Source organism: Temnothorax nylanderi, unplaced genomic scaffold (genome assembly GCF_030848795.1).
Source record: "Temnothorax nylanderi isolate EJ_2023f unplaced genomic scaffold, tnyl_v1.0 TNYL_tig0153_pilon, whole genome shotgun sequence".
Lineage (NCBI taxonomy): Eukaryota > Metazoa > Arthropoda > Insecta > Hymenoptera > Formicidae > Temnothorax > Temnothorax nylanderi.
Window position 1 is genome coordinate 226,671 of NW_027249215.1, and position 25,522 is coordinate 252,192.

Genomic DNA, 25,522 nt, shown 5'->3' on the forward strand with positions numbered 1-25,522 from the left:
TAAGATTGATTGTGACGACTGCGATGCAGTTTATATCGGGCAGACTAAACGGCATTTAATAACACGCATTAAAGAGCACCAAAACGATATCAAAAAACATGACAGCAATCACTCAGTTGTGAGCAAGCATCGTGTGTCGTATGGTCACAACTTTAAATGGTCTGAAACCACCATCATCCATAAAGAAAAAAACATCAAAAAAAGAGAGATTGCTGAAATGTTTTTAATTAAAAAATACTCTAACACGATAAATTTAAAAAAGGACACAGAAAACTTAAATCCTATATATGACAAGGTAATTTCATCGGTATAAATATCACGTGAACCATGCATGTTTATATTAACAACCTTTAATGTACTTTGTCAAGTCCGGAAAACAGTCAGTATACCTCTCAACTCTGACATGTGAACACACGTTGGTTGTCGCTCCGTGATAATGTCTTGCTCCGAAATCTTATGTGCTCATCAACGACAGCATTTCATCGCGGTGGTCACACTTCCATAATAAAACGCTTCCCCGCTGTCACTGACTTATACATGTAAGGTGTCTTTTGCCTGTCTTTAATTGCATATTTTTTTACATCTACACTTATTGACTATTGTTCTTCCAGTATGAATTTTATGATCATTTCGGCTAAAATCTTCATAAACGTAGATGTTTAAGTCGCGACAAGGACTAATTTCAGACCAGGTATCGCTTCTCATGTATAATATATTTTTTCTCTTTTTGTTCTAACTATCAATTTTATTTCGTTGACCAAATTATTGTTACATTGAATTGTTTGTTATTAGATGCTTGAAAAGGACCCAATCCTAAGGGTCGAAACGTCGTAACGTTTCAATATATGTATTGCCAATTGTTGTTCAAGATAATAAACTTTTCTGATTGTTTTGAGTTAAAATCGACTCGAGTTGGCTTTTATTGCGACGATTTGTTTGATACGTTTGGTTATTAGGGTAATTTTATTTTATTCCCTTTCGTTAATTGTGTCATTATCAACATGGCAGATTATTCGCCCTCAGAAATTGTTGATATAATTGGTATTTATTATGCCGCTGATAATAATGCTAGAGAAGCAGCTCGTCAATATCGAGATAGGTATCCGGATAGACTACATCCCGATCATAAAGCAATTTTGCGTTTAATAGCTAGAGCGCGTACGGGACACATGAAACGCAAACATTCTAAAAAACCATTAAATAACGACAATGCTATTATCGTAACTGTATTAGGAATGGTAATAATGAGTCCGCACATTAGCCAACGAGAAATTAGTCGTGCTTTAAATGTGTCTCCTGCGACCGTAATAGAATTTTACGTGCCAATCACATTCATCCTTATCACATTTCACTTAATCAGAAGCTTTCTGATAATGATAAAGTTCTTCGTGTCACATTCTGCAGGTGGGCTGTAGCTCAAATTCAGCTCGATCCTACATTTTTTTCTCGTGTTATGTTTAGTGACGAGGCTGCATTTGAGAGCAATGGCTTACTGAATCGGCATAATAGCCATTATTATTCTGATGTCAATCCGCACATGGGTTCGTCATGTAGACAATCAGCATCGATGGAAGGTGATAGTTTGGTGTGGTATTTTAGATGGTCATATTGTTGGACCCTACTTTTTTATGGCAATGTTACAGGGGAATCATATTTACGTATGCTACGAGATGTGTTGCCAAGGATGTTAGAGTTTGTCGATGAAAATACAGTCCAACGTATGTGGTTGCAACAGGACGGTGCACCACCACACTACGCACGCCTTGTAAGAGACTTTTTAAATTTAACTTATCCACGCCGTTGGATTGGACGAGGTGGTCATGTAGCATGACCACCCAGATCACCAGATCTAACATCACCAGATTTTTTCTTATGGGGCTACTTAAAAAATACTGTTTACGAGACCGTGCGACCATACGGTGAGATGTCGCGTCACATGAACCTAAAGACCCCTCAAGTTCTGTTGCGTAGACTCTCAGCGGAGACGATGCAACGCCACGTGGGGAAGCCGGCGGGTAGGGCCGAGGGACCGGCAGCGAGCGGGTCAGAAAACGGCTTTGCGCGGTGCGATAGGTTAACGTATCCCATAGGTGCGGGACGGCAGGACCGCCGATTAACTACCGGCGGGCCTGAGGCGGCGGCTACCGGCGAGCCGGGACTGACGACCGGATCCACACCATGAAGCAGGAGGGGAACACGGGAGGAGCCACCCGACAATGGCCCAACGTGACGCTCCGAGGACGGGATAGATAGAAGCTGTATGCCAATTTTCTGTTAATGTTATTCACAGTTAGGCCCGTCCGGCGTATTAGATTATAGGTATAATACGATAAGTTGACGCGTCTCGGCACGAAGCGAGAACGAGAAGGTACGAGCCACACACAATCTTCAACGAAGGAGATACGCATGGCGCGCTCTCGCGGGACGATAAGCGGGATGAACGGGCCAAAAGTAGTATCCAGAATCGCGTTTGCGAAACCACGAACCAGACGCGTTCGTGTAAAAGTAACAGCCCATGACTGACAGGCGGAGCTTGGTAAGCGGTCAGGGAAGGCCAAAATTCGGATCCAAGATCGTGTTTGCGAAATCGCGAACCAGGCGCGCTCGCGTAAAAGTAACAGTCCATGACTGACAGGCGGAGCTCAGTAATCAGTCAGGGAAGGTCAAAAGTAGGATCTGAGATCGCGTTTGCGAAATCGCGAACCAGCGGGTGTCAGATAAAAACAACCGCCCATGACTGATGGGCGGAGCTCAGTAATCGGTCAGGGAAGGTCAAAAGTCGGAGCCGAGATCGCGTTCGCGGAATCGTGAACCAGCGGCTTTTAGGTAAAATTAGCGGCCCATGAATGATGTGCGGGGCGTAATACGCGGTCAGGGAAGGTCGGTTGCGAGATCGGAGGTCGCGTTTGCGAAGTCGGAAACCTGACGCGTTCATCGGGAAATAATGTGCCATGACAAAGGCACGATACCTGGTATGCGATCATAGTGGGTCGGCGTCGAGCCTGTGACCCGGGTCAACAATTTCGTATCCTGAACATCTTCTACAGGAACAGGCCTCGCAAACGAGTCTTCAAGCACCTAAAGGTCGATCATGGTAGGTCGGCGTCAACGGCGAACAGGACGCATTGCACCCGGACATCTTCTCCGAGGAAGTCGTCCGGGAACATGTATTATTGCGTAGTAGAAGCCGTGCGCATGGGTCGGCGTCGTCAGCGGACGATAAACAACGGAGGACAAAACCTGGTGCATTGGCGCCAGGGCGGGGGGGCAGCCCAAGCGCGAATCAAGTGTAAATTTCCACCGGAACGTTCTAGAACGCCCGCACGGGGAGATCACGTGATCGGTGAAAGTGAAAGCGTGTACGGCCTGGTACCGCGACGCAGTAAGGCCGCGTGGTGGGGGCCGCGACCGATGGTGGGGAGCCGGAGAGAGCTACGTCGCTCGAGGCAGTCTGTCGGGGATTCTCGTAGAGGTAACACGCATCACGCGCTAACGTTCGTCGCGCGCGCTAAGTCCCGCGATTCAGAATCGGACGCGTAGATAGTTCGCCCCGAGGTCCGTAACAACCGGCAACGCCCGCGGAAACGCGTTACGTGCTCGTTACTACAATTAGCGAGAGGTGCTGAGTCACCAATTAAAATAGTGAACTGTGAGGCGAAGGGGTGTTTGTGCCCGGCGACATGCGTGTCGGCCATTATCTGTAATATGAAGATCTGTGAACAACTTCCTGTGGGAAAACGTTATTGAATAAATTATTCAATCATAGTATAAAATTACTCACGAATTATCAACTTCACTGACCTTTTCTTACCTGATCCATCGACGGTGATCCATCGAAGTCCCTCGTCGATCCTGGTATGCGGTGAAGCGGGAATCCTGGAGTTGGCAGCGGCGATGATCCAGCGTTGGCGGGAACCTGAAAATAAAGGAGAATTAGCGGAGTTGAGAATTTCGAAGAATTAGAATACTTACACAGCTGAAGACCTAAAGGACCGCATCAGACGGGCGTGTAGAAGTATACCAGCCAACGTTCTCAAAAAAACAGTTAATGCATTCGAAAAACGGTTGCAATTATGTATCCAACAGAATGGTAGTACATTTGAGCATTTGCTGTAAACCAAAAATACACAATGTGACTTCGATGTGACCCTACTTGTGAGTCAATCGGTCTTGCCTTCACTGGCCGGATCAATGTTGGGTCTTGCCTTCACTGGCCGGATCAATCTTGGGTCTTGCCTTCACTGGCCGGATCAATGTTGGGTCTTGTCTTCATTGGTCGGTACACCTTGGATAATGCTAATGCCGGCGGGATTGTAACTTTCAAGCCTTGTAACTCGAAAAGTACTTCATGAAAAAATACTTAAATATAGTGTTTTGAAAAGCTCTTTAGGTAAGCTACAAGAATATGCAATGAAAAATAGGGGGTTCCATTTAAAAAAACAAAGTTGAGCTCCATATGACCTCGGCACGTTCACTCAAGGTCAAACCAATGACACCATCTTATGTCCGCCTTCAAACCAAACAACTTTTGTCTGAAACGTTTTTCCGTATCTTTCATATTTTTCGAGATATTTGCCTGGGGCAATTAAAATGAAACACCCTGTATATAACAAAATTAATGATTGTTGTGCCCGTAAGCCGTAGACGGATTTTGTCGGGATGTAGGCGTCCAAAGGATTAGGATCCACGCACTAGTAAACGACACTCCGTACTTCATAGTAAAAGAGAATATATTTGCTTTCACTTAGCTACAAGAGATTAAATAGTAACTTAGGCAAGATTCCGATCACTTTGGCGCCTTAATTTGACGATGGTTTCTGGTAGTACTTTTAACGCTGAACAAAAAATTATATAGGTCTTATAGGGCTAACCGCTCTGGTTTTCGAGATATACAGTGTTAAAGTTGGTAAAACTTTAGTTTAAGGGCGACTTTAATATATGTTGTCAAGGACATAATTCTGAGTAACTTTTTCTTATAATTTAATCGTCGCTCGTTGCTTGTTAAAAAGTTATTAACAAAACAAGTTTGAAAAATATAGCAGGGCTGGAGAGGGACGCGTGGAAAGTTATAAACCCATGTGGCACCTTGTTTCGCGTGGAAAGTGTATGCGTGGAGGCAGTAGGTTCCGCCCCCCTGCGGGGGGCTCCACTATTGTTAAACTAGACACTTAGTGTATCTTCAAAGTACATGCGTCGGCTTTCCACGCGTGAAAAGTTGTAAACCCATGTGGCACCTCGTTTCATATCGACAACATGTATCAAGGTTATTGAAATCGGTGAGGTCGTCTTTAATCTAAAGTTATACCAACTTTAACACTGTATATCTCGAAAACCAGAGCGGTTAGCCCTATAAGACCTATATAATTTTTTGTTCAGCATTAAAAGTACTACCAGAAACCATCGTCAAATTAAGGCGCCAAAGTTATCGGAATCTAACCGTAACTTAATTAAACGCGTTAAGTGGGATACGCGGTTACTCTCAGAAGCGATCTGCCTGATCCTGATCGCTATTGGTATACATATTCATTTCATTGAGGCGGAAGGAGTGCAGTGACCTCGATCGGAGCACGTACGCTGCTCCGTATCTGTTCCGCGCGACTCTGCCGCTGTCTCAGCATTCTGAGAACAGAACTGTAACTTGCTTTTTTCTCGCTTCCTCTTTAATAATTTTATTGTCTCATCATGTATTAATATCTTTCTTTTTTACTTTTATCACGTATTGATTATTAAACGTGTTCTTATTCCCAAAAGCTTGTCGGGCTTCGACACAATTTTCTTTTTAAGTAGAATTAATGATACAAAAACTATACTTTAAAAATTCAAATGATTGCTAAGTGGAAGGTAATTAGGTAACTTATGAAAGGAGGATGTTAAAAAAGGCCGATTTTCCGACCATGGATGGAATCTAAAATTCGAGTTCCATGGATATTTATGAGCCGTATAAGAAGTGGAAATAACAATCCTTTTTCCAGGAGACCTGTGGAAAGGGCCGAAAATCCGTCAAAACTCTTGATAATTGAGTCATTCTATCTATCCAGAGACAACTAGAGTCGACGACATGGAAGAATTTTCAGTCAAACCAGCTTCTGGTTAAATACTTATCCAATAGTTTTTGAGATCGCTAATAATGTTTTAATATCGGGATCCCGATATTAGATCTTGGCATCTAACTCGTCGTATCAAATCAACCACATTTGTATTTCAAATTTTAACACTAAATATTGTATCAATGATTTCGAAAGCTGTCACTTAATCACTCTCACCCATGATGTTTTTTACATGTAGTGCAAAACATGCAAAAATCACAATTTTTCATATTCTGGTCCGTCATATTGGATCCGCCATCTTGAGTTTCGGGATCCCGATATTAAAACATTATTAACAATTTCAAAAACTATTGGATAAGTATTTAATCAGAAGCTGGTTTGACAGAAAATTCTTCCATGTCGCCGACTCTAGTTGTCTTCGGACAGATAGAATGACGCAATTTTCAATAGTTTTGGATTTTCTGCTCTTTCCACAGGTCTCCTGAAATAAGGGATGTCATTTTCACTTCTCATACGGCTTATAAATATCAATGGAACTCGAATTTTAGGTTCCATTCATAGTCGAAAAATCGGCCTTTTTTAACATTTTTCTTTTTGATAAAAGGTGTAAGAAGAGTTGCATTACAACAAAATACTCTTTTATGCTATTCTCAGAATGAAATTTTGGCCACTTTTTTAGGCTTGTCCGCTCATAGTATATCCGTGCTAACTTCCATTGTCACAGCTACTTCCGGTGTCATTTCCTTCGTAAGCTTAAGTTTTCCCTGGTTTCGTCTGGCTCCGGATCCATAAATAAATCAGTTGTTATTTAGTCTCGTCCAAATAACGGCCCCGAATTTCTTCATTCGTCAATACAATGATGCGTCTGTTAGAGCTCGGACGCTGTGAAACCCCCGATTTCAACCTCGGGTGACCTCCGTTTAGACACGTAACGATTGGACACCGCTCGATTAGACACAGAACGATTCGACATCGCACAATTGGACACGCACATTGCACGATTGGACACAGAACGATTCAACACCGCACGATTGGACACGCACATTGCACGATTGGACACCGCTTTAACATTGTACGGTTCGCGTGATATTTATGTATAAGCAGTAAATATTTAGGCAAAGGAGAAGCAGTAGCCCCTCCCCCGCAAGCACGGATGAGTGGACCTCGGTTCGCGTGATAAGTTGAAAACCGATGTGGAATCGAACATGCGGTGTCTAATCGTGCGATGTCCAATCGTTCGGTGTCCAATCGTGCAACGTGCGTGTCCAATCGTGCGGTTTCGAATCGTTCTGTGTCCAAACGTGTGGTGTCCAATCGTTACGTGTCCAATATTACGTGTCTAATCAAGCGGTGTCCAATTGTTACGTGTTCGAACGGGATACGCCCGTACGATTCCAAATAGGTTTCAACATATCACGCGAGGTCTACTCTACACTTCCACATAATTTACATTTATAGTAGATTCGAGATCAAGCGTGTATTCTGCTTAAGAAGTATATTAGTCAATATTGCTTATTAATAGTATCTATTAGTCACGGAATTTTTTAAGTATTTTTTCCGTATCCTCTGCTAAAAATATCTTCAGTAATCACTTTTACATTATGGCGCCATAGTTATCGGAATCTTGCTCATAAAACTAGAGCAATAATGTTATGTGTGCAATGTGTATGTGCGGAATAAAGTCATGTGTGCAACAAGTCGTGTGTGCAAAGTATATGTACGCAACAGAGTTGCGAGAAATTAATTATTTTTAAAATTAATTTCCGTCTTTAGTTGACGATTGATATTAAACAATGTAATTAAATATGTTTGATGAAAAATTGAATTAAGCAGAGTTAATCGAAAGCCGTTTAATTGACGATTGATATGAGCGCATTTAATCGAAAAGATTTTAATTAACAACTGTTTTGTGTGAACTTAAGAATATTTTTCTCCATTGGTTTTGGCAACTCTTTTACATGTAATGTAACAACCATTTTAAAAACTCGTGCATTTTATGGTCTTATAATCTTTAAACTATCATATTACTGTAAAAATATTTCTCAATTTTCTATAATTTTGTGCTTAAAATTGTTGCGGCCCCAAATTAATATTACAAAATAGGATTAAGAAACATTGTTATTTAAAGATAGGTATTGTAAAGATCTTATTATAAACGAGACCGTGAAAAGAAATCGAGACCACGAAACAAAGAGAAGTCAAAACAATGAGTTGCGCGATCGGCCTACATCCGATCGGGCAACTCAGCGAAACCGAAGGACAGACGAGCGAACAAAACGGAACGAGAGAAGCAGACGGGAGGGCAATGAGAGTCGGGAACCGGAGCAGTGACAGCAGTCAAACGCGAATAACGAATGTACGCAGAGTGATTATTAAAAGTTATCCTTTATCCAAAAGTGCTAGTTAATTCTATCGAACCCGTATCCTTTTTTTTTAAGTGGGGGAAATCTTCAAAAGACTCCCCGCCCCTCGGGCCCGAGGCGGGGTTGTGCCGGATTCCACGGGCGCATATCGCCGAAGCGACGTCACCCATGACCTACCGGCTAAAACCCCCACTAGTCCCTCCTAGGTGCTATATGGGGGGGACCCGGGAAACGCAATGATCACATCCGTGATCCCCCCCCACACTGGCCTTGAACAGGCACCCTCCTGGGGGGCACTGGGGCCCCCCTTGTCCTTAAGGACAAATAAACTAATAAGTGGCGGACTGAAGGGGACTAACCTCAGTCCGCCACCCCCCCACACTCTGGGGGTGCTGACCCGTCGGGGAGCGCCTCACGGCAACCGGTCAGGGTCAGCTGTGACACGCGGCAGGCCCGTTGCCACGCGCCACCCCCAGGCGGTAGAGAAGAAGGCACAACCGCAACCGTCGAGGGCGGACCATCGGGGAGCGCCGGGGCACCAGTCAGGCACTTGCCATTTGGAACTCGCCGTCGGGGAACGCCCCGGCAACCAGTCAGGCCCACCCATCGGGGAGCGGAGCACCCTCTCTCCACCGCGCCCTTCCATAAAGGCAGGGGGCCCGAGTCCGCGACCTAAGTCCCGGACCCCGACCCCCAAGAGGGCCAGAGGGAGCACCCGCGGCGGGGACTTCGTAGGGACCCCGCCCACGCAGCCCCTCAGCCCTCGGACACTTCAGCCCGGGCCCGACCCCATCGGATCGCCCCGAACCGACCCGACGAACAAAGAGGGCCCGGAAAGCCAAGCCCCCATTGCCCGCCGCTCCTACCTAGGTGATTTGATTTTAATTCGGACTTTTCCTTCTCCTAGGCTGGTTGGCTTTCTGGCCTCACGAGCCCAGCCTGCCCGAGCTCGGGTTTCCCGGGTTCGCCAAACCCGTATCAGGGACGCCCACCAGGAGCCCCGAAGGACCCCCGAAGGCCGCCCCGACCCCTGGGACGCCACCCGGACCGAAGTTTGCCGCCCGTTGGCCGACTCAAGCAGAGGAAGCCCCCACCATACCCCTCCCGCGAGCTAAGCGAGAGATCCGGCCGAGCAAGCTCGATCCCAGTCTCCCGCCGCCCACGAGAGGACAGGGCACAGGATACTCCCCTAATGCAATCATCGACCAACGGGCTCCTAAACACGCCGCCGGACCTTACGTCCGGCGGCAGGACACCACCGGCCCTTACCCGGAAACGTCCGGGCGGCCCGGTGGGTCCTCTCTCCTAGGGGGCTGCCCGGCCCCGACCTCGAATCATTTCCGAGCGGCCCGGACAGCCCCCGGTGGGCCCGCAATCCCACGACCTGCCGGAGCACCGGCGTGCAATGGTTGTGAGATTGTCCCCCATCTTGCCGGAGCACCGGCGTGCAATGGATGGAGGAAGGCCCACCCCGTCCTGGTTGCCGGTGGAAGAATCAAAATCCCCTAACGGTCCCGGCCGACCGGGCGTTTGTAGTCAGGGTCGCCATCCCCTACCAGCTGTTGGAGTCTCGGTGGCCGAAGCCAGACCCAGACTCCTAGCGGGGCAGCCGGTCCCCCGGTTTTCTGTCAGGATTTTCCTTCCCTTAGGGCGGTTGGGAGAGCAAAGGCTCATCCCTCACGGTCCCGCCCGGGCCGAGCGAACTTATTATAGAGGTCGCCTACCTCGCGAGTCCCCGAAGGGACGCCCCGGTCTCCGCCAACCCGAAGACTGACGGAGATTACGGTGCTGGTGTGCTCGGGTACCCCGGGTGCGCAAGACCCGTATCGGGGAAGGCCCCTACGGGCCCCTAAGGGCCCCCGGTGACCCCCCCGACCCCCGGGGGGCCCACAACGCACCCTCCGCAACCCGTATCCTCCGTGGACCACAAAGAACCTAAGTGTTCTTTCGCAAAAAGGGGGCACAACAAAATAATAACATAAAATAATAATATAAATTATAAATGTTTATATAATTTTTAGGTTGCACTTTTGAGATCATTATAAGAAAGGACTATGCCCAGTTTGGGCTCCGAGTGAACAGTCATGAGTCATATATTAATCGACGGGGGGTACTCATGAAGTACAAAACAGAAAGTTTTAATTACCTAATTGAAGTCCGATGAGCATACTGACCTTGGAATCGAAGGTTAAAACCTCGGTTTCATCGTCGATTCCAGGGTGCAGCGGCGGAGCCTGCCAGCCAATGGAGTGGTCCCAGACGACAGCCAGGGATCCGGGCGTGGCGGAGCCGTCATCACGGGCTGACCAATCGGCCAACCCAGTAGCGGAGGAGACTAAGGTATTCGAGAGCGAAGGGCTCTCACAACAAATCTTGTTCGACGAGGTGCCAGAGGCCGAAATAGAGCAAGTAATAGCAGCGAGCGGGGAACAGCCCGCTGGAGATCTGGCACTGTAAGGAGACATGAGAGGTGTAGCATAAGTGGGAGATGGCAACATCGCCGGTGAAATACCACTACTTTCATCGTTTCCTTACTTACTCGGTTAGGCGGAGCGCGTGCCCCGAGGGCTTCGTGCCCCGGCGGTCACGGTGTTCTAGAGCCAAGCGAGGTCGACGAAGGCCTCCGGTATCCGTCAGGCAGACGGAGCCAGAGAAAGCAGCGGGTGCATCGAATGCATAATACCGTGCGCTCAAAGAAACATTATATCCCTTTTAACATTTTTATAACATTTTATTGACATTGTGTGCATTTTTAGATTTATATACAAAAAGAGATATTTATTTTGTTATGCGATTAGCGAGTAAGGAATACAAATACAAATACAAAGACACTTACACACTACCTCGACCAGATGGGTCACACTATTAATAAAGATACGATTTTTAATAAATTCCTGATAATTAGTTACAAGAGCCAATCAGAGCTCGATTCAATCAACAACATACCAGATCCATTAACATTATGATTCCCGAGAGATTTTACGTTATAATTTTAACATTCATATTAATTACATTCACTATTTTCATAATATACATCATTCTTCTGCTATATGCAGCACGCTTACGTTAAAGTCAAATAGATTCCAAAATGCAGTTCAAAGAATATATAATAATAACAGTAATACTATTTTTTCCATTAATAACATGTTTTCCTGACATTCACAACATAATAACATTATTCACACTCTACACATTTTATATTATATTATTAGATGTGCGAGACAAACCATGATTGGTTCAGCGACAATATTGCGAGAGTTAAGATTATTTTATTTAAAGTTCCCTAAAAGCAGATGGGCGACCAATAGGATCGACCCAGAGTAATTTCACATTATTTTAACATATTTACAAGAATTTCATACAATTCCTTTGTTTATTGACAGCGACAGCCAATAGGATTGATTCCTGGCAAAATATCTTTATTTCGATTCATTTACAGAGATTTACAATATTGCATGGCCTTCAGCCAATCAGAGCACTTTGTGCTATTTTCTACATAGACGCTAACAGCCGACCAATAGGAAGCGAGCATTTCGCGAGATAGCAAGATTCGATACTAATGCGTTAATAACATTTTATACTTACCTTTTACGATTGTTCCCTGTCGATTTAAGTACGATTAGTATTATTTTAACGATTGCGTTAGATTTAAGATGTATTACATTTATACTTACCTTTTATACTTACCAGTCCATTGATTGGGCAAGACGATCCTACGAAGTCCGGGTACCTGAAAGAAAAGAAAGAATTAGTAAAACTGATTCAATTAACGAATACTTACCTGTTGAGTCGTGGGTCGTCAAATTGACCATTTTTCGGTCACTCGGAAATCGTTCCGAATTTGCTTTGATTCTATTAACAAATCGGAGACAGTAGGCGAATACTCTAATGAGTTTGTCTAACGATGAAAAGCGATCGAGAAGCGAGTCAACAACAGTGGCGGAGTCTACGACGTCAGCAGAATTTGCGGAGACAAAGACGCGAGATTTTTCTTCCTCCTCAGGAAGATCATCAACCTCCGATATCGTTTCTTGGGTGGGTTCAAATTCGACGAGCCACGCTGGGCCAGTCCACCAAATCGGGTGATCGACTAGTTCTTGAGGAAACAAGCCCCTTGAGCAACAATCAGCTAGGTTAGATTTGGTATCGACATGTTTCCAGCAAGAGATATCCGTGTTGGACTGGATGCGGGCAACACGATTCCGCACGAATGTTTTCCAACGGTGTGGAGCCGAGCGTATCCAAGCGAGTGCAACCTCAGAATCTGACCAAGCATACGTATCGTCGACGGCAACCTCAGGGATGTTTCCGATATATTCTAATAAATCCGAAAGCAAAACAGCCGCGCAAAGGTCGAGTCTCGGCAATGTGATGGCCTTAAGCGGGGCCACCTTTGATTTGGCGCCAAGCATTCGGATCACTACACCGCTCTCGGCGACGATTCTAATATATACAACGGCTCCGTAGCCTTGTTCGCTCGCGTCACAAAATCCGTGAATTTCCCGTTTGACTACGCTATCTACTGCGATAGTACGAGGTATGCGAATGGAGGCTAGCGCGGGGAGCTCCGACTTGTATCTTTCCCATCTAGAACATATCTCCGAAGGAGGCCTGTCGTCCCATTCTAATTTAAGCATCCAGAGTTGCTGGATCAAACGTTTGGCTGCGAACGTAAGCGGTGTCAAGAACCCCAATGGATTAAAGATTCGAGCTAATTCAGAGAGAATGGTGCGTTTGGTGCAGTCTCTGTCCAATGGATTGACCTGAAAGCCAAAGCTGTCTGATTGAGGATACCAATGAAGTCCGAGAACCTTAAGAAACTGATCTTCAGGCGATTCAAAGGATAGCAACGACTGACTACAGAGTTTCGGATCAAGATCAGCTAAAACCGACGGATGGCTACTGGCCCATTTTCTGAGTTCGAAGCCTGCAGTTTTAAGCAAGGCTTGTAGCTACCGCTGAAGCTCACGGGCCTTCTCCTCTGACTCAACGCTCGCTACCACATCGTCGACATAAACTCTCTCTTCCAAGGCAGCCGCGGCCAACGGGTAACTTACTTTGTCTTCAGCCGCTAACTTCAACAAGCAAGCAATCGCTAGGTATGGAGAGCATGTCAATCCAAAGATGACAGTCAACAAAAGATAGTCCGAGATTGGGTTGTCCTCTGAGAAACGCCACACTATTCGTTGGTAGTCACACTGACCGAGTTTGACCAAGATTTGAAGGAACATCTGCTTGACGTCCGCGGTAAGCGCTACAAGGCCGATCCGGATTCTCAATAATATCACAACTATATCTGACTGTAACTTAGGACCGGATCGTAGCATCTGATTTAGCGAGACGCCCTTAGCCGATGCGTCAAACACGACGCGCAACTTCGTAGTTGTGCTATCTGATTTGAATACCCCATGATGGGGCAGGTAGAAGACAGGTCCGTCCACTGGAAACGGCTGCTTAATTAATTTCATATAACCATTATCTAAATAATTCTTACTATAAACTTACTATAGTTTATTTTAAATTTTGCATCTAGTTTAAAGCGACGTTCAAGTGCACGAAATCTCTTCAAAGCTACTTGTCTCGTGCCAACAAAGCAAGGGTTATCCTTCTTAAAAGGATATGACACTACAAAGCGATCAGATACATCGCGACGCGTGGTCTGCGCAAATAGTTCCTCACAACGTTTATCTTCCTGTAAATACGGCGGAGCTGTGGGAATCTCGTCTAATTGCCAAAATCGACTAAGAGATGCGTCTAAAGAGTCGAGAGTCAGAAACGAGTGTGTAGACCGAGATGCCTGCGTCGACACGGAGCCGACCAGAACCCAGCCAAAAATAGAATTAAAGGCATCTGGTTTGCTTTTCTTCCCTACACGACGACCATCCCGAATCAACGACGCGAAGATATCTGCGCCGATTAAGATGTCGATGGGACCAGGTCGGTGATACTGCGGATCAGCAAGCTTCAATCCTTCTAGGTGTTTCCACGCTCTTTGTTCAACTTGACTACTAGGTAATTGGGCGGAGATGCGTGGAAGAATCGTAGCCTCTATTGGCATGCGAGTATTGCTATCGCCTTGTGCTCGAATCACGAATGAGGTGCTGCTTCGAGTGGCAGCCGCCTTAGTATCATTCACCGCCAGGACTATGGTGCGACGCTTGGTTCGTCCGAAACCACCCTTTCGCATACAGTTTTCGGAAATAAAATTCAATTGACTAGCACTATCTAATAGAATGTGAACAGGGAAGGGATTCCCCTGGATGTCGAGAGCCTCGGCCTGCACCGTTGACAACAATACGATCGGACTCGATTTCGCAACGCTAGTCAGGGTGACGAGGGGCTCATTATTTTTCGGCGACGAACTCTTTCCCGCTTCCGATTCGGAGGAAGTTCCGGCAGCCGTAGGGGTACTCGTCGAACTCGAATTCCGTTCGAAGTGCAACAACGTATGATGTTTAGCCTCGCACGACCGACACGTCCACGTCGATGGACAGTTGTTAGCGCCATTACCAGCGCGAAGGCAATTAAGGCACACATTCGAGGTTTTTGCCATTGAGTGCCTTTCCCTAGGAGATAATTTCAAGAATCGAGGACACTTAAAAACGAGATGCTGTTCTTTACACAACGGACACTCGGCAGTTCGAGTTGTAAGCGACAAAGCCAACCCGGATTTTTTCGGCGAAGACGACTGCGATTTGAGCGACGTATTTGAGGGGCCCGATACGGACGTGAGGATCCGGCAGTGATCTGAGAGGAATTTTGTAAGTTGCGCGTACTTCGGTATTTCCTCCGCCCGGAGTTCGGATTCGAACTTCTCGTGAAGTAAACGAGGGAGTTTTTCTAGCAAGAAATTGAGAAGTAGGTAGTCCCAAGAGTCCGTGAGAAACCCCAACAGGTTCAATGCCCGCGTATTTTCGGTAAAGGTGTCCAACAGCGTGCGCAGGGAGGCGGCCGACTCCGATTTTAACGGCTTGGCGTTCAGCATCAAATCCACGTGGTAATCCGTCAAATCTCGTTTGTTTTGATATCGCGAAATTAACGCGTCGTAAGCTATCGCGCAGTTATCGGCGGAGAGGGGGAGGTTCTTAACGACATTGAGCGCTTCCCCTTTCAATGAGGCCATCAGATATTGGTATTTCTCCATGAAGGAGATTCAGGTTCTCGTGAATGGAAACGTTGTAGTACAACGCGATGAACGAGGGCCAAAGAGTGAGATCTCCCGAGAATTGCGGAAGTGAGATTTTGGGCAGTCGGATAGACGACGTTTGAGCCGGGGCTTGAGAGAACGAGGTCGTCGCTCGATCGGCGCCCACAAACTTTTCGTAGCGCCCGACTATCGCGAAGCGCATCTGGTCGAATTCCTTGCAAATTGCGTCCTTTGCGGTAAATTCCTCACCCGAGGCGTCTTGGATTACCTTAAGGTGAGCTGCCTCGAAATCTTCGATCAACTTAGCTACGGTGATATCTAACAAGAAAATTCGGTCTCTGCGCGACATTGTCCGCGGCGAGCATCGACAGCTCATGAATCTTCTTCATCCGTTGTATACACAACTCGCGTTTAGTTCTGTGCCCCATGCTCATGATGATCGTATACGAAGTAGGAACGGTTCAAGGACGGCAAAAATCCAACGTGAGCTCGAGACACTGACGAATCCGAAAAATACAAAAATATCGACAAATACCGGAGAACAGTAGGCCTCGAGTTCGGAGTGCCAAAAAAACAAAACAACACCGTTCCGCTCGCCAAGGTGACGAGTAACGGACGGCTCGGTTCGAATTTTTATGCGAAAGCACGATGGAATCTTCGCGAGGGAATATTCTTTCACTGTAATATAATGAATCGTATTGTTCGACTCGATTATAATTGCAATTATAATATTTAATAATCAACTTGAAAGAATGCCAGAATGCTGAGATATTTTATACCGGGAACCAGCGCCGACAAACAAATATTTTCGATCGATGGCAAACTGTGTTTTCAAGAATTCCAATGATCGGAATAATATGTATCTCGAGTCAAAAGCAGACCCAGAACAACGAGAAATAGTGTAGCGCGTTATTATTGAGCGCGAGTCTATGCAGAAAAAACTGTGTACACACGGCCGGCTCGTGATCGAGCGCCAAGGCCGCCGACAGCGAGGCGAAAACGTATGGCTTGCCCGAGAATATTCTAGATCTGAATATTTCGGTTACTACGTTAACAATTATTTCCGATTAATAAGCAAGCAATTAACGACAAGAGCGATTAACGACAATGGCGTGCAACGACAAAGATTCCCCGTGCGTATTCTCGTCGCGAAGCGAAACTACGTAAAATTTGCGATCGAGAGATATTGCGGCGGATGTATGATAAGCAACACCGATTAATTGCTAATGCAATTGCGCGATTAAAGCTATTAAGCAAATATTAGCAAACGAGCAAAAGGTCGGCAGTATACACTAACGCGATAATCCGGCTCGAAGGACCAATGAACGGGGGGGTGTCAGTCCCCCGGAGGCTAGATGTGCGAAATTAGCTAATAAAACTCGAAGGACCAGAGGGGGATAGTTCAATCCCCTCACGACTAATTGTAAAGCAAAAGCACACTGGGCGCATGCAACGGAAAGCGATAAGGCGAAAAGCGAAAGCGAAAAGCGACTCACCGTGGAGGAGAATCGCCGGTCCCCTGGAATCCGTCGATTCTCCTCCTGTCCGTGACCCTCTTCGGCATGCGTTCGGAAGCAAGCCGATGACCAGAGCGTGACCGCGAATAGGCAAGGCAAGCGGGCAAGCAGGCAAGCAAGCGAGCAAACAGGCAGAACAGGCGAGATCAGTGAACATGCGGCCGTGCGATGAGTTTAGGTTTTTGATCCGTGTTTTTGCTCCTTGCTCCACGACGGCTTAACGATGAGTTTTCCAAGTTTGCTCTGTACTCCAGGACGGCTTAACGATGAGTACCGGGTACTCAGTACCCGCGGTCCTAAAACGTGCTGCGGGCGAGTAGGTGCTCCCTTTTTTGGGAGTAATGGGTGCCGTCGGTGGATGGGTGATGACAGCACCAATAGGTGAGTCGCTTGTTTTCGGCCGACCGCGATCCACCGACGTTTCGCGCGAAAGGAAAAAAGACAAAGAACGATAACGTGGCTAATCTAATACTATTTCTAATGACTATTTACAATGACTATATACAAGGCGATACGCCGAACATTTATAATAACAAAAATAGTATATTGTACAACGAGTGGAAAAAGTGGTCGATTCGGAATGAGTGTGGAGTTGGTCGCACGAGCGAAGCGAGTGCGACCATCACACTCATTCGGGCTCGACCACTCTTCCCACGAGTTGTACATACTATTTTTCCTAACAAGAGCGTGATATAGGCCAAAATCTCCATGATTAACAACGCGAGCAAAATGTGCATTGACGCGTAATAAAACGTAACTTCACGACGCAAAATAACGTGAAGTTGCCGCTAACACCCGCGGTCACCATGAGACATCAATAAAATGAAGCCATTTCTTAATGTTTACAATTTCATTTCTCCACTAGTTAAGAAATGGCTCCATTTCTCAACGCTTACGTCATCGATTGAGAAATGGATCGTTTTGCTCACTCAAAACAAGCGCGAAAAGCGGCCTATTTCACGCTTGCGTTAGGAAAAAATATTTTTTTGTATTACATTATAAAAAAATATGAGCATTATGATTGTATAAATATAACTATTTATACTACAATAATAAATAATTAGTGTGATATTTAACTAAAATTTTGTATAATGATCTCAAAAGTGCAATCTAAAAATTACATAAACATTTATAATTTATATTATTATTTTTGTTATTATTTTGTGTTATTATTTTAAGCACAAAATTATAGAAAATTGAGAAATATTTTTACAGTAACATGATAGTTTAAAGTTTATAAGGCCATAAAATGCACGAGTTTTTAAAATGGTTGTTACATTACATGTGAGAGAGTTGCCAGAACCAATGGAGAAAAATATTCTTAAATTCACACAAAACAGTTTTTAATTAAAATCTTTTCGATTAAATGCGCTTATATCAATTGTCAATTAAACGGCTTAGGATTACCTCCACTTAAATCAATTGTCAATCGAACGATTTTCGATTAATTTTGCTTAAATTAATCGTTAATTGAATGATCTTTGATTGAATTCGCTCATATCAATTGTCAATTAAACGGCTTTCGATTAACTCCGCTTAAATTAATCGTTAATTGAATGATCTTCAATTGAATTTGCTCATATCAATCGTCAATTAAATGGCTTTCGATTAACTTCGCTTAAATCAAACGTCAATCGAATGATTTTTGACTAATTTTGCTCAAATTAATCGTTAGTTGAATATCTTCAATTGAATTCGCTCATATCAATCGTCAATTAAACGGCGTTCGATTAACTCTGCTTAATTCAATTCTTAATTAAATGGTTTTTAATTATATTTACTTAAAATATTTATTAATTAAGTTGATTGAATTATATTTGTCTAAATTAATTATATTTGATTTAAAAATTATAATTGATTATAATTCAAATCCTGGTGCGCAATAATGTCATATGTGCAATCTGCATGTGTGCAATGTGTTTGTACATAATGAGGCCATGTGCGCAAACGTATGTTTGTACTTTTAATTATTACATGTGCGCAATAATGTTTGTAGGCAATCGGAAACGTCGGCAAATGAAGCTGTCGGCAAAGTGTTGTGGGCAAACAAAGCTGTTGGCAATCGGGAATGTAGGCAAACGGAGCCCTCCCGTTATTACGACTTTTGATATCGTATAGTTCTGTGAAATTTGTTTGCGTTATTGTAATCTTTGGTATTATGTATAATTTAATATTGTATTTTTTAAACCTCATTTAGCTACATCTCCTATATTTAGTATGTTGCATTGTTAATTTCTAATGTAAATTGTCTTCTTTTGTTATTAGATTAGCAAGAATATAAGTGACGCAGATTTTCCAGATAAATCTATGAAACTTGCCAAAAATTATTGTAGAAATCCTACCCGAGATTCTAGAGGTCCTTGGTGTTATACGTTAGAACCTACGGTAATTGATGATGAATGTGATATTCCTCTTTGTAATTACAAAGGTAAATATTATAGATTTAATGATAAAAACATATATGCTAAAAGGAGATTCGGACAGAAATTGCAGCAGATCAGATTTTTAATGCAGACGTTTTAATTAAAGCGTCTGCATTAAAAATACACTACCTCAAAGTATTTGCTACCCCAGAAAAAATAAAAAAAATTCTAGTTTTTTGCAGTAAACTTCAGTTAAAGTAGAGATTATTGTTACATGTGTACTCATTGTTACCTTACGAAACAAATACAAAGTAATATTATGTTGGTATTTCTTACTTCCTAATTTTATGTAATTATTTTGCGTACGGAAAATCTTAAATAATAAATACATTTTCCGAGATCATCACGTTGGTGTATTTAGAAGTCAAAAATTAATTACAAAATTAATCAACAGGATGCCGAAACTGTATAAGGCTGTAATAAAAAAACGTGACGGCCACATTGATGAGGCAAAAATTTAAAATAATGTTATTTTCTTGTCATAGTATATTGTGCACTAACAATAAGGGGAGAAAGCAGCGTTTTTTAGACGAGTGTGAAGTTTGCCGCCCTCGCCTTCGGCTCGGGCGGCAAATCACATGAGTCTGAAAAAGCTTTCGACCCGAGGTGCACACAATATTTTTTTACAACATTTTAACGGAAAGTTCGATTTCCATGCCTAGAGAGGGGCGAGAGTAGCCATTTCACGCCAGGGCTTACTTTCCTCCCTAGGGAAGAAAATTGATACTTTCCGCCCGCTATGCCGAAATTGGCCACTTTCGCCCCTCTCTACAGGCATGGAAAGTTGAACTTTCCGTGGAGGTGTTGTGAAAAATAATTGTTCAACATTGGCTAAAGGGAGAAAGAGAGGAAAGCGGTGGAAAGAAGGATGGAGTGCAAAGGGAAGATTATAATAGAAAAGGAGGCGATAGAAAAGATAGTAGAAGGGAAAGTATGGGAGATGATAAAGGAGTTTAAGGAGGACAGTAAAAGAAAATATGAGGAGATAAAAGAATTGAAGAAGGAGGTAGAGAGATTAAAAAGAAAGGTGTATAGGATGGAGCAGAGCGCGGGCAAAAGGAAGAGGGATGACAGTAAAGAGAGTAAGGGTAAGTTTGGTAAGAGGAAATGGTGGGCAGAAGAGTATGAAAGGAACGACGACAAGAAAAGAAAGAAGAACGTGATAATAAGGATCGAGAAGGAGGGATGGATGGGAGAGGAATCAAATTGGGAGAAGGTAAAGGAATTGTTTTCGGAAGGATTAAAAGTGAAGGTGGAGGTGAAAGAGGTAAGCGTGATAGGTCAGAGAGGAGACTGGGTGACGATAATAGTAAAGATGGGGAATGAGGAGGATAAGTGGAAGGTATTAGATGCAAGGAGAAAGGAAGGGAGCAGATTAAGGGTGAAAATGGATGAGGACAAATCGGTGGAGACGAGGGTAAGAGAAAGAGAGGAGAAAGAAAGGAGAAAAGAAAGGAGAGAGGAGGAAAGCGGGAGACCAAAGAGGACCGCGGAGGACGAGATTGCGAAAAAGATGGAGATCTGCTAATAGATTCGAAAGAGGGAGAAGACGATAGGAAGAAAAGAGAGTAAGAGGAATGTAAGATAGAAAGGAGAGATAAAGGGAGATAGAGAGAGAAGCGTTAAGAGAGAAGGAGGGGAGAAGGAGAAGGAAATAAGATGTAGGATTAATACTTTTATTTTCAGAGTGAAGATAAAGTAAGAAAGAAGGAAGGCGTCGAACACGAAGAGGTAGAGAGCCGGAAAAAAAGGGAAAAGCCGCGACAGGAAGGAGGGAGTCAGAGGGGTGCTGAATTAAGGGAAGCTGAAGGAGATGGCCAGAGGGATGCCGGATGGAAGACGAAGGGAAGGGAAATATGATGTGAGGTCGCTCAATGACCAGGAGGGGGAAATGAAGCAAGATGTAAAGGTTTTTGGGACCGTTTTTACTTAAAAAAAAAACGCCTTTCCAGCCCCGGAAGGGGAGCGAAATAAAGAATAATAAAATAATTGTTCAACATTTTTTAAATAACATGTAACTACCTATGCAATAAAGTTGTGTAGCAAATTATTGGCCTTTTCATCAAAATTTTATTAATAAACTCATCTTTAATCCTATAAGATGACAAATACTTTTAAGCAGTAGTGTATGTTCTGCTTGTAAACAACGCGGCATATTGATTACAGAAAAGATTGTGTTCGATTTCTAGGGCTAATTTACGTCGAAATGTATTCTAGTGTGTTTGATTTCTATAAAAACTGCAGCATTCTCACAGATTTTGGCGTTTGACGCTAAAGACTGCTAAAGACTCCAGGCGAGTAGGTTGGGATCACTGCGAGACGTCGGGACAGGGTGTGTAGGAGAGTACAGGGCTGGCGCTGTGCGTGGATCAAGAGAGCGTGTCGGTAAGAAGGAGAGAGAAGATATCGACGGCGGGAGAGATGGCGTGAGAGGCGACGGACGAAAGTTGAGGCGGGCGCGCGGTACACGGTAGCTCATCTACGAATGAGAGGCGAGCAGCGAAGGTAGCGTAATCGATAGAAGGTAGCGTAATCGATGAGCGAGGTGAGCGCAGGTCCCGCATGTGTTGTTGTCAGGGAGAAGAGTACGCACGAGAGATCGAGACGCAGAAGCCGAATACAGTGGAGGCGAAGGAGTGAAAAGAAAGAATAGGAAGATAGGGATAGGGAGAGAAGAAATAGGTGAAAGCAAAGGAAGAATAAAAGAGGAGGAGAAAGGTGAAGAGAGTCGGAAGAGCGGACAGAAAGCGGAATCCGAGAGAGGAGAGACGAGACGAGAAGAGTGACAGGGTGACGCAGGAACGGGGAAGAGAGACAGAGAGGAAGCAGAAGAGAAGAAGAGTGTGAAGGGCGAAGGAAGAGAAAGGAAAAAAGAAAGGGGGACGTCAGGGAGAACGGGGGATATGGAGTGTGTGGAGGAGTTGGCGAGGGGAATAGCGAAGGTAGGGGAGGAGCTAGAGAAGATTAGAAAGATTATGGAGGGTAGAGAGGAGGGAGCGGGAACGAGCGGGAGGATGGAGGACTGGCGGGGGAGCGAGGAGGGTGAAGCAAGGGTAGGGCGGCAGGAGAAAGAGGAGGCAGGGGCAATAAGGGCACAGACCCAGGGCCCAGGACGAAGGGGGGCCCTGAAATGGAACTGACAAAACAATTGTCAAATATGTATAATATTTCCAAATTTTAAATTTCGTCGGGTACCTCTGGTATGGTAAAAAACCGTCGGTCGATGCTGCTAACGACAGTGACAACCGTCGATAACCGTGTACAGAATACACCTCTGTTTTATAAGTGAGCCCCGTCTGGCGTTTTTTATTTGGCATTGCCTGCCTGAATCGCATCGACGCGCGCGAATGTTTATTGTTTATGTCGTGTTTAGCAGTAATCCAACGACCACAGCTGAAAGCTGAAAATATTGTTGACGCTGCTTGTTAACGATATGATACAAATGACTTCGACTTGTGATTCGATAACGAACTAATTACTTTGTTTTCGCGTTTATGTATTTTTGTGAAAACAGGTAGGTAAGCTTTATTAAATAATAAAAATCTCAAAAATACGTTCGTATATTTTGGTTACGGTGGCAAATCATCTATTTGAATTTGGCGATGTAGTTTTTCGAAGTTTTCTCCAATAATAATTATAATTAGTAGATATATTAATATTACATTATTTTACAAATGCAAATAATTATAAATAGGGCCCGGATGTTCGGGCGATTTCACTGCTCGCGCACGGAGCACCGCTGCGTGTGAGTCGGGTAAAGTGAGGTAGCAATATTTCTCGAAGAGACCTGGACCCGACGCGTCCGCCGATCGCGCGCGAATTGACGATCGACTGGCGTGCGGTCTGCTGAACGTAAACAAAGCTCGAAGAGAAGGATTTTCTGTATTAATTCGAGATCGCGCGAGAACGTTTTTCTAAGTTTCTCTTCAAAATGCCGAAAGCCTTACACGAAAAATTGGCCTTATTGTCAATTAATAAAAATATTTATGATATTTTTACAGAGCCGGACTTTATTGTTTACAATAACCATAAACATTTTTCCGTGCTCCGCGCGCGAGCCGAGAAATCGCCCGAACATCCGGGCCCTAATTATAAATATAGGAATATATTTATATACAAAAATTATCATTGTAATATTTAAAGTTCTCAGATTTTCAAAAGATTTGATGTTTTTTCTGGTCCAAAAATGTCCAAGCAACTCGGGTGCTTAAAAAAGAAAAATAAACAAGCGAAAATTAGAAGAATACAAATCATTGTCGCAGCAATTTGTTAAATGGCTGAGAAAAGAACCACCAGAAGACGAAGAACCTGAGCAAGAGGCTAAATCAAGTACTGCTTCACAAGATGATAATACCGTACTACAATTGCACTCTATTATTTCAAAGGACGATGACACACCGGAAGGCAAGGACTCAAGGAGCATGCGCAAGATGACAAATCTACTACTGCTTCACAAGATGATTATATCATATTTTAATTGACATTTATCTTTTTAACAGACGATAGTATACAGGAGAATAAGGCCCCTGCGCAAGAGGAGAAATCTGCTTCACAAGATACCGTACTACAATTGCATTCTAATTATTTTAAGGAACAATGATACGTCGGAGGAGAAGCCAGCACAGAGTACTGCTTCACAAATCGATAATATCGAACTAAATTTGCGCTCTACTGTTCCAAACAACGATGATATTCCAAAACAAATACTGCTAAATTACAACGATCCATATTCTTGGCCTGCTATTACAAATAAATTAATATATTCCCTTGTCAAACATGGTCCAGATCAAGGCGACGACATGAACTTTAATACCTTGGTATCAGACAATTCAGGGCGAAAATTTACTATAAACTGGTTCTATGTTAAACAAATTAATGGAGAAACAGTTAAAAGAAAATGGCTGTTGTATTCTACTAATTAAAACGCAATATTTTGTTTTCCTTGTATGCTTTTTGGACACAAATCGCATAATCTTTCAGACCCACAAAAAGGATTCCATGATTGGAAACATCTTCATCCCGTTATTCCCAACCACGAAAATTCCTATGAGCACCGAAACAATTATGTGAAATGGAAAATGATGGAAAAAGATATAAGATCAGGAAACGCACTTGATGATTATTTTGTTAATTTAATTAACAAGGAAAAAATGATATGGCGTGAAATATTGAAACTAATAGTAGATGCTATTATATTCTGCGCTAAAAATAATATTGCTCTTAGAGGTTTAAATGAAATAATTGGAGATCCAAATTGTGGAATTTTTTTAAATTTAATTGAGTTTGTTAGTCATTATAATACTATTTTAAAAGAACATATTGAAAAAAAAAATTCCGTTTTATATTATTCACCCATTATTCAAAATAAAATAATAAAATTAATTGGCGATAAAACTAGAAATGAAATTGTAACAATGCGCCCCGAAACGCATTGTCCCCGGCGAACATCAGCCGGATGCCGCCCGGCCGAATATCCGCGGGCGAGACAAGGCACGGTGTGCCCTTTTTTAATGACACTATCTCGCGTATAAGTCCGCGAACGGACTTACCGCAGCAACCGATTCGAAGCGCCGAGCGGTGCCGAAAACGGCCGAAAGCCGCCGAACGCAATCGCGGCGGCGTCGGGACGCCGTACTTTCCGAACGCTCCGCCGCTCCATCCCGGCGCTCGCGATTGCCGTCGCGTATACCCCCGCCACGCCGACATCGCACCGCGGGTATAAAACACGCCGAATTGTTAGCAACAATTAGATTCCGCCGTGAGCCAGCAACCGACCCGACCAGTTCTCCGCTGCTCACGGACCCCGAAATCCCAAATTCGAACAACCAGGAGTTAGAGAGGCTTCTCTGGCTCTGCCGAGTGACATATCTAGGCGGTTGACTCGATCCTCCATCCGAGAATCTGTAACACCGGAGTGAACCAGGGTAAGAGAGCTCTTCTCTTGCTCGCCAAGGATCTTGGCCACCCGGTGCCGCCTCCCGCCTACGCCTATCGATGCGCCAGGATATAAAGAGTCTTCTGTATA

General features: G+C 44.1%; 1 protein-coding gene across 1 annotated transcript; it reads right to left on the bottom strand.

Moving 5' to 3' along the window:
* Positions 1 to 3,694: 3,694 nt before the first annotated feature.
* On the bottom strand, positions 3,695 to 15,554 carry LOC139777537 (uncharacterized). The gene is made up of 9 exons (XM_071715038.1): positions 14,055 to 15,554; positions 13,380 to 13,860; positions 12,689 to 13,337; positions 12,295 to 12,523; positions 12,098 to 12,140; positions 11,996 to 12,011; positions 10,585 to 10,861; positions 3,812 to 3,916; positions 3,695 to 3,727 (listed from the first exon to the last, which is right to left on the bottom strand). Exons 1-9 carry the CDS (start codon positions 15,552 to 15,554, stop codon positions 3,695 to 3,697), a joined length of 3,333 nt encoding a protein of 1,110 aa, XP_071571139.1.
* Between the last annotated feature and the right edge of the window lie 9,968 nt (positions 15,555 to 25,522).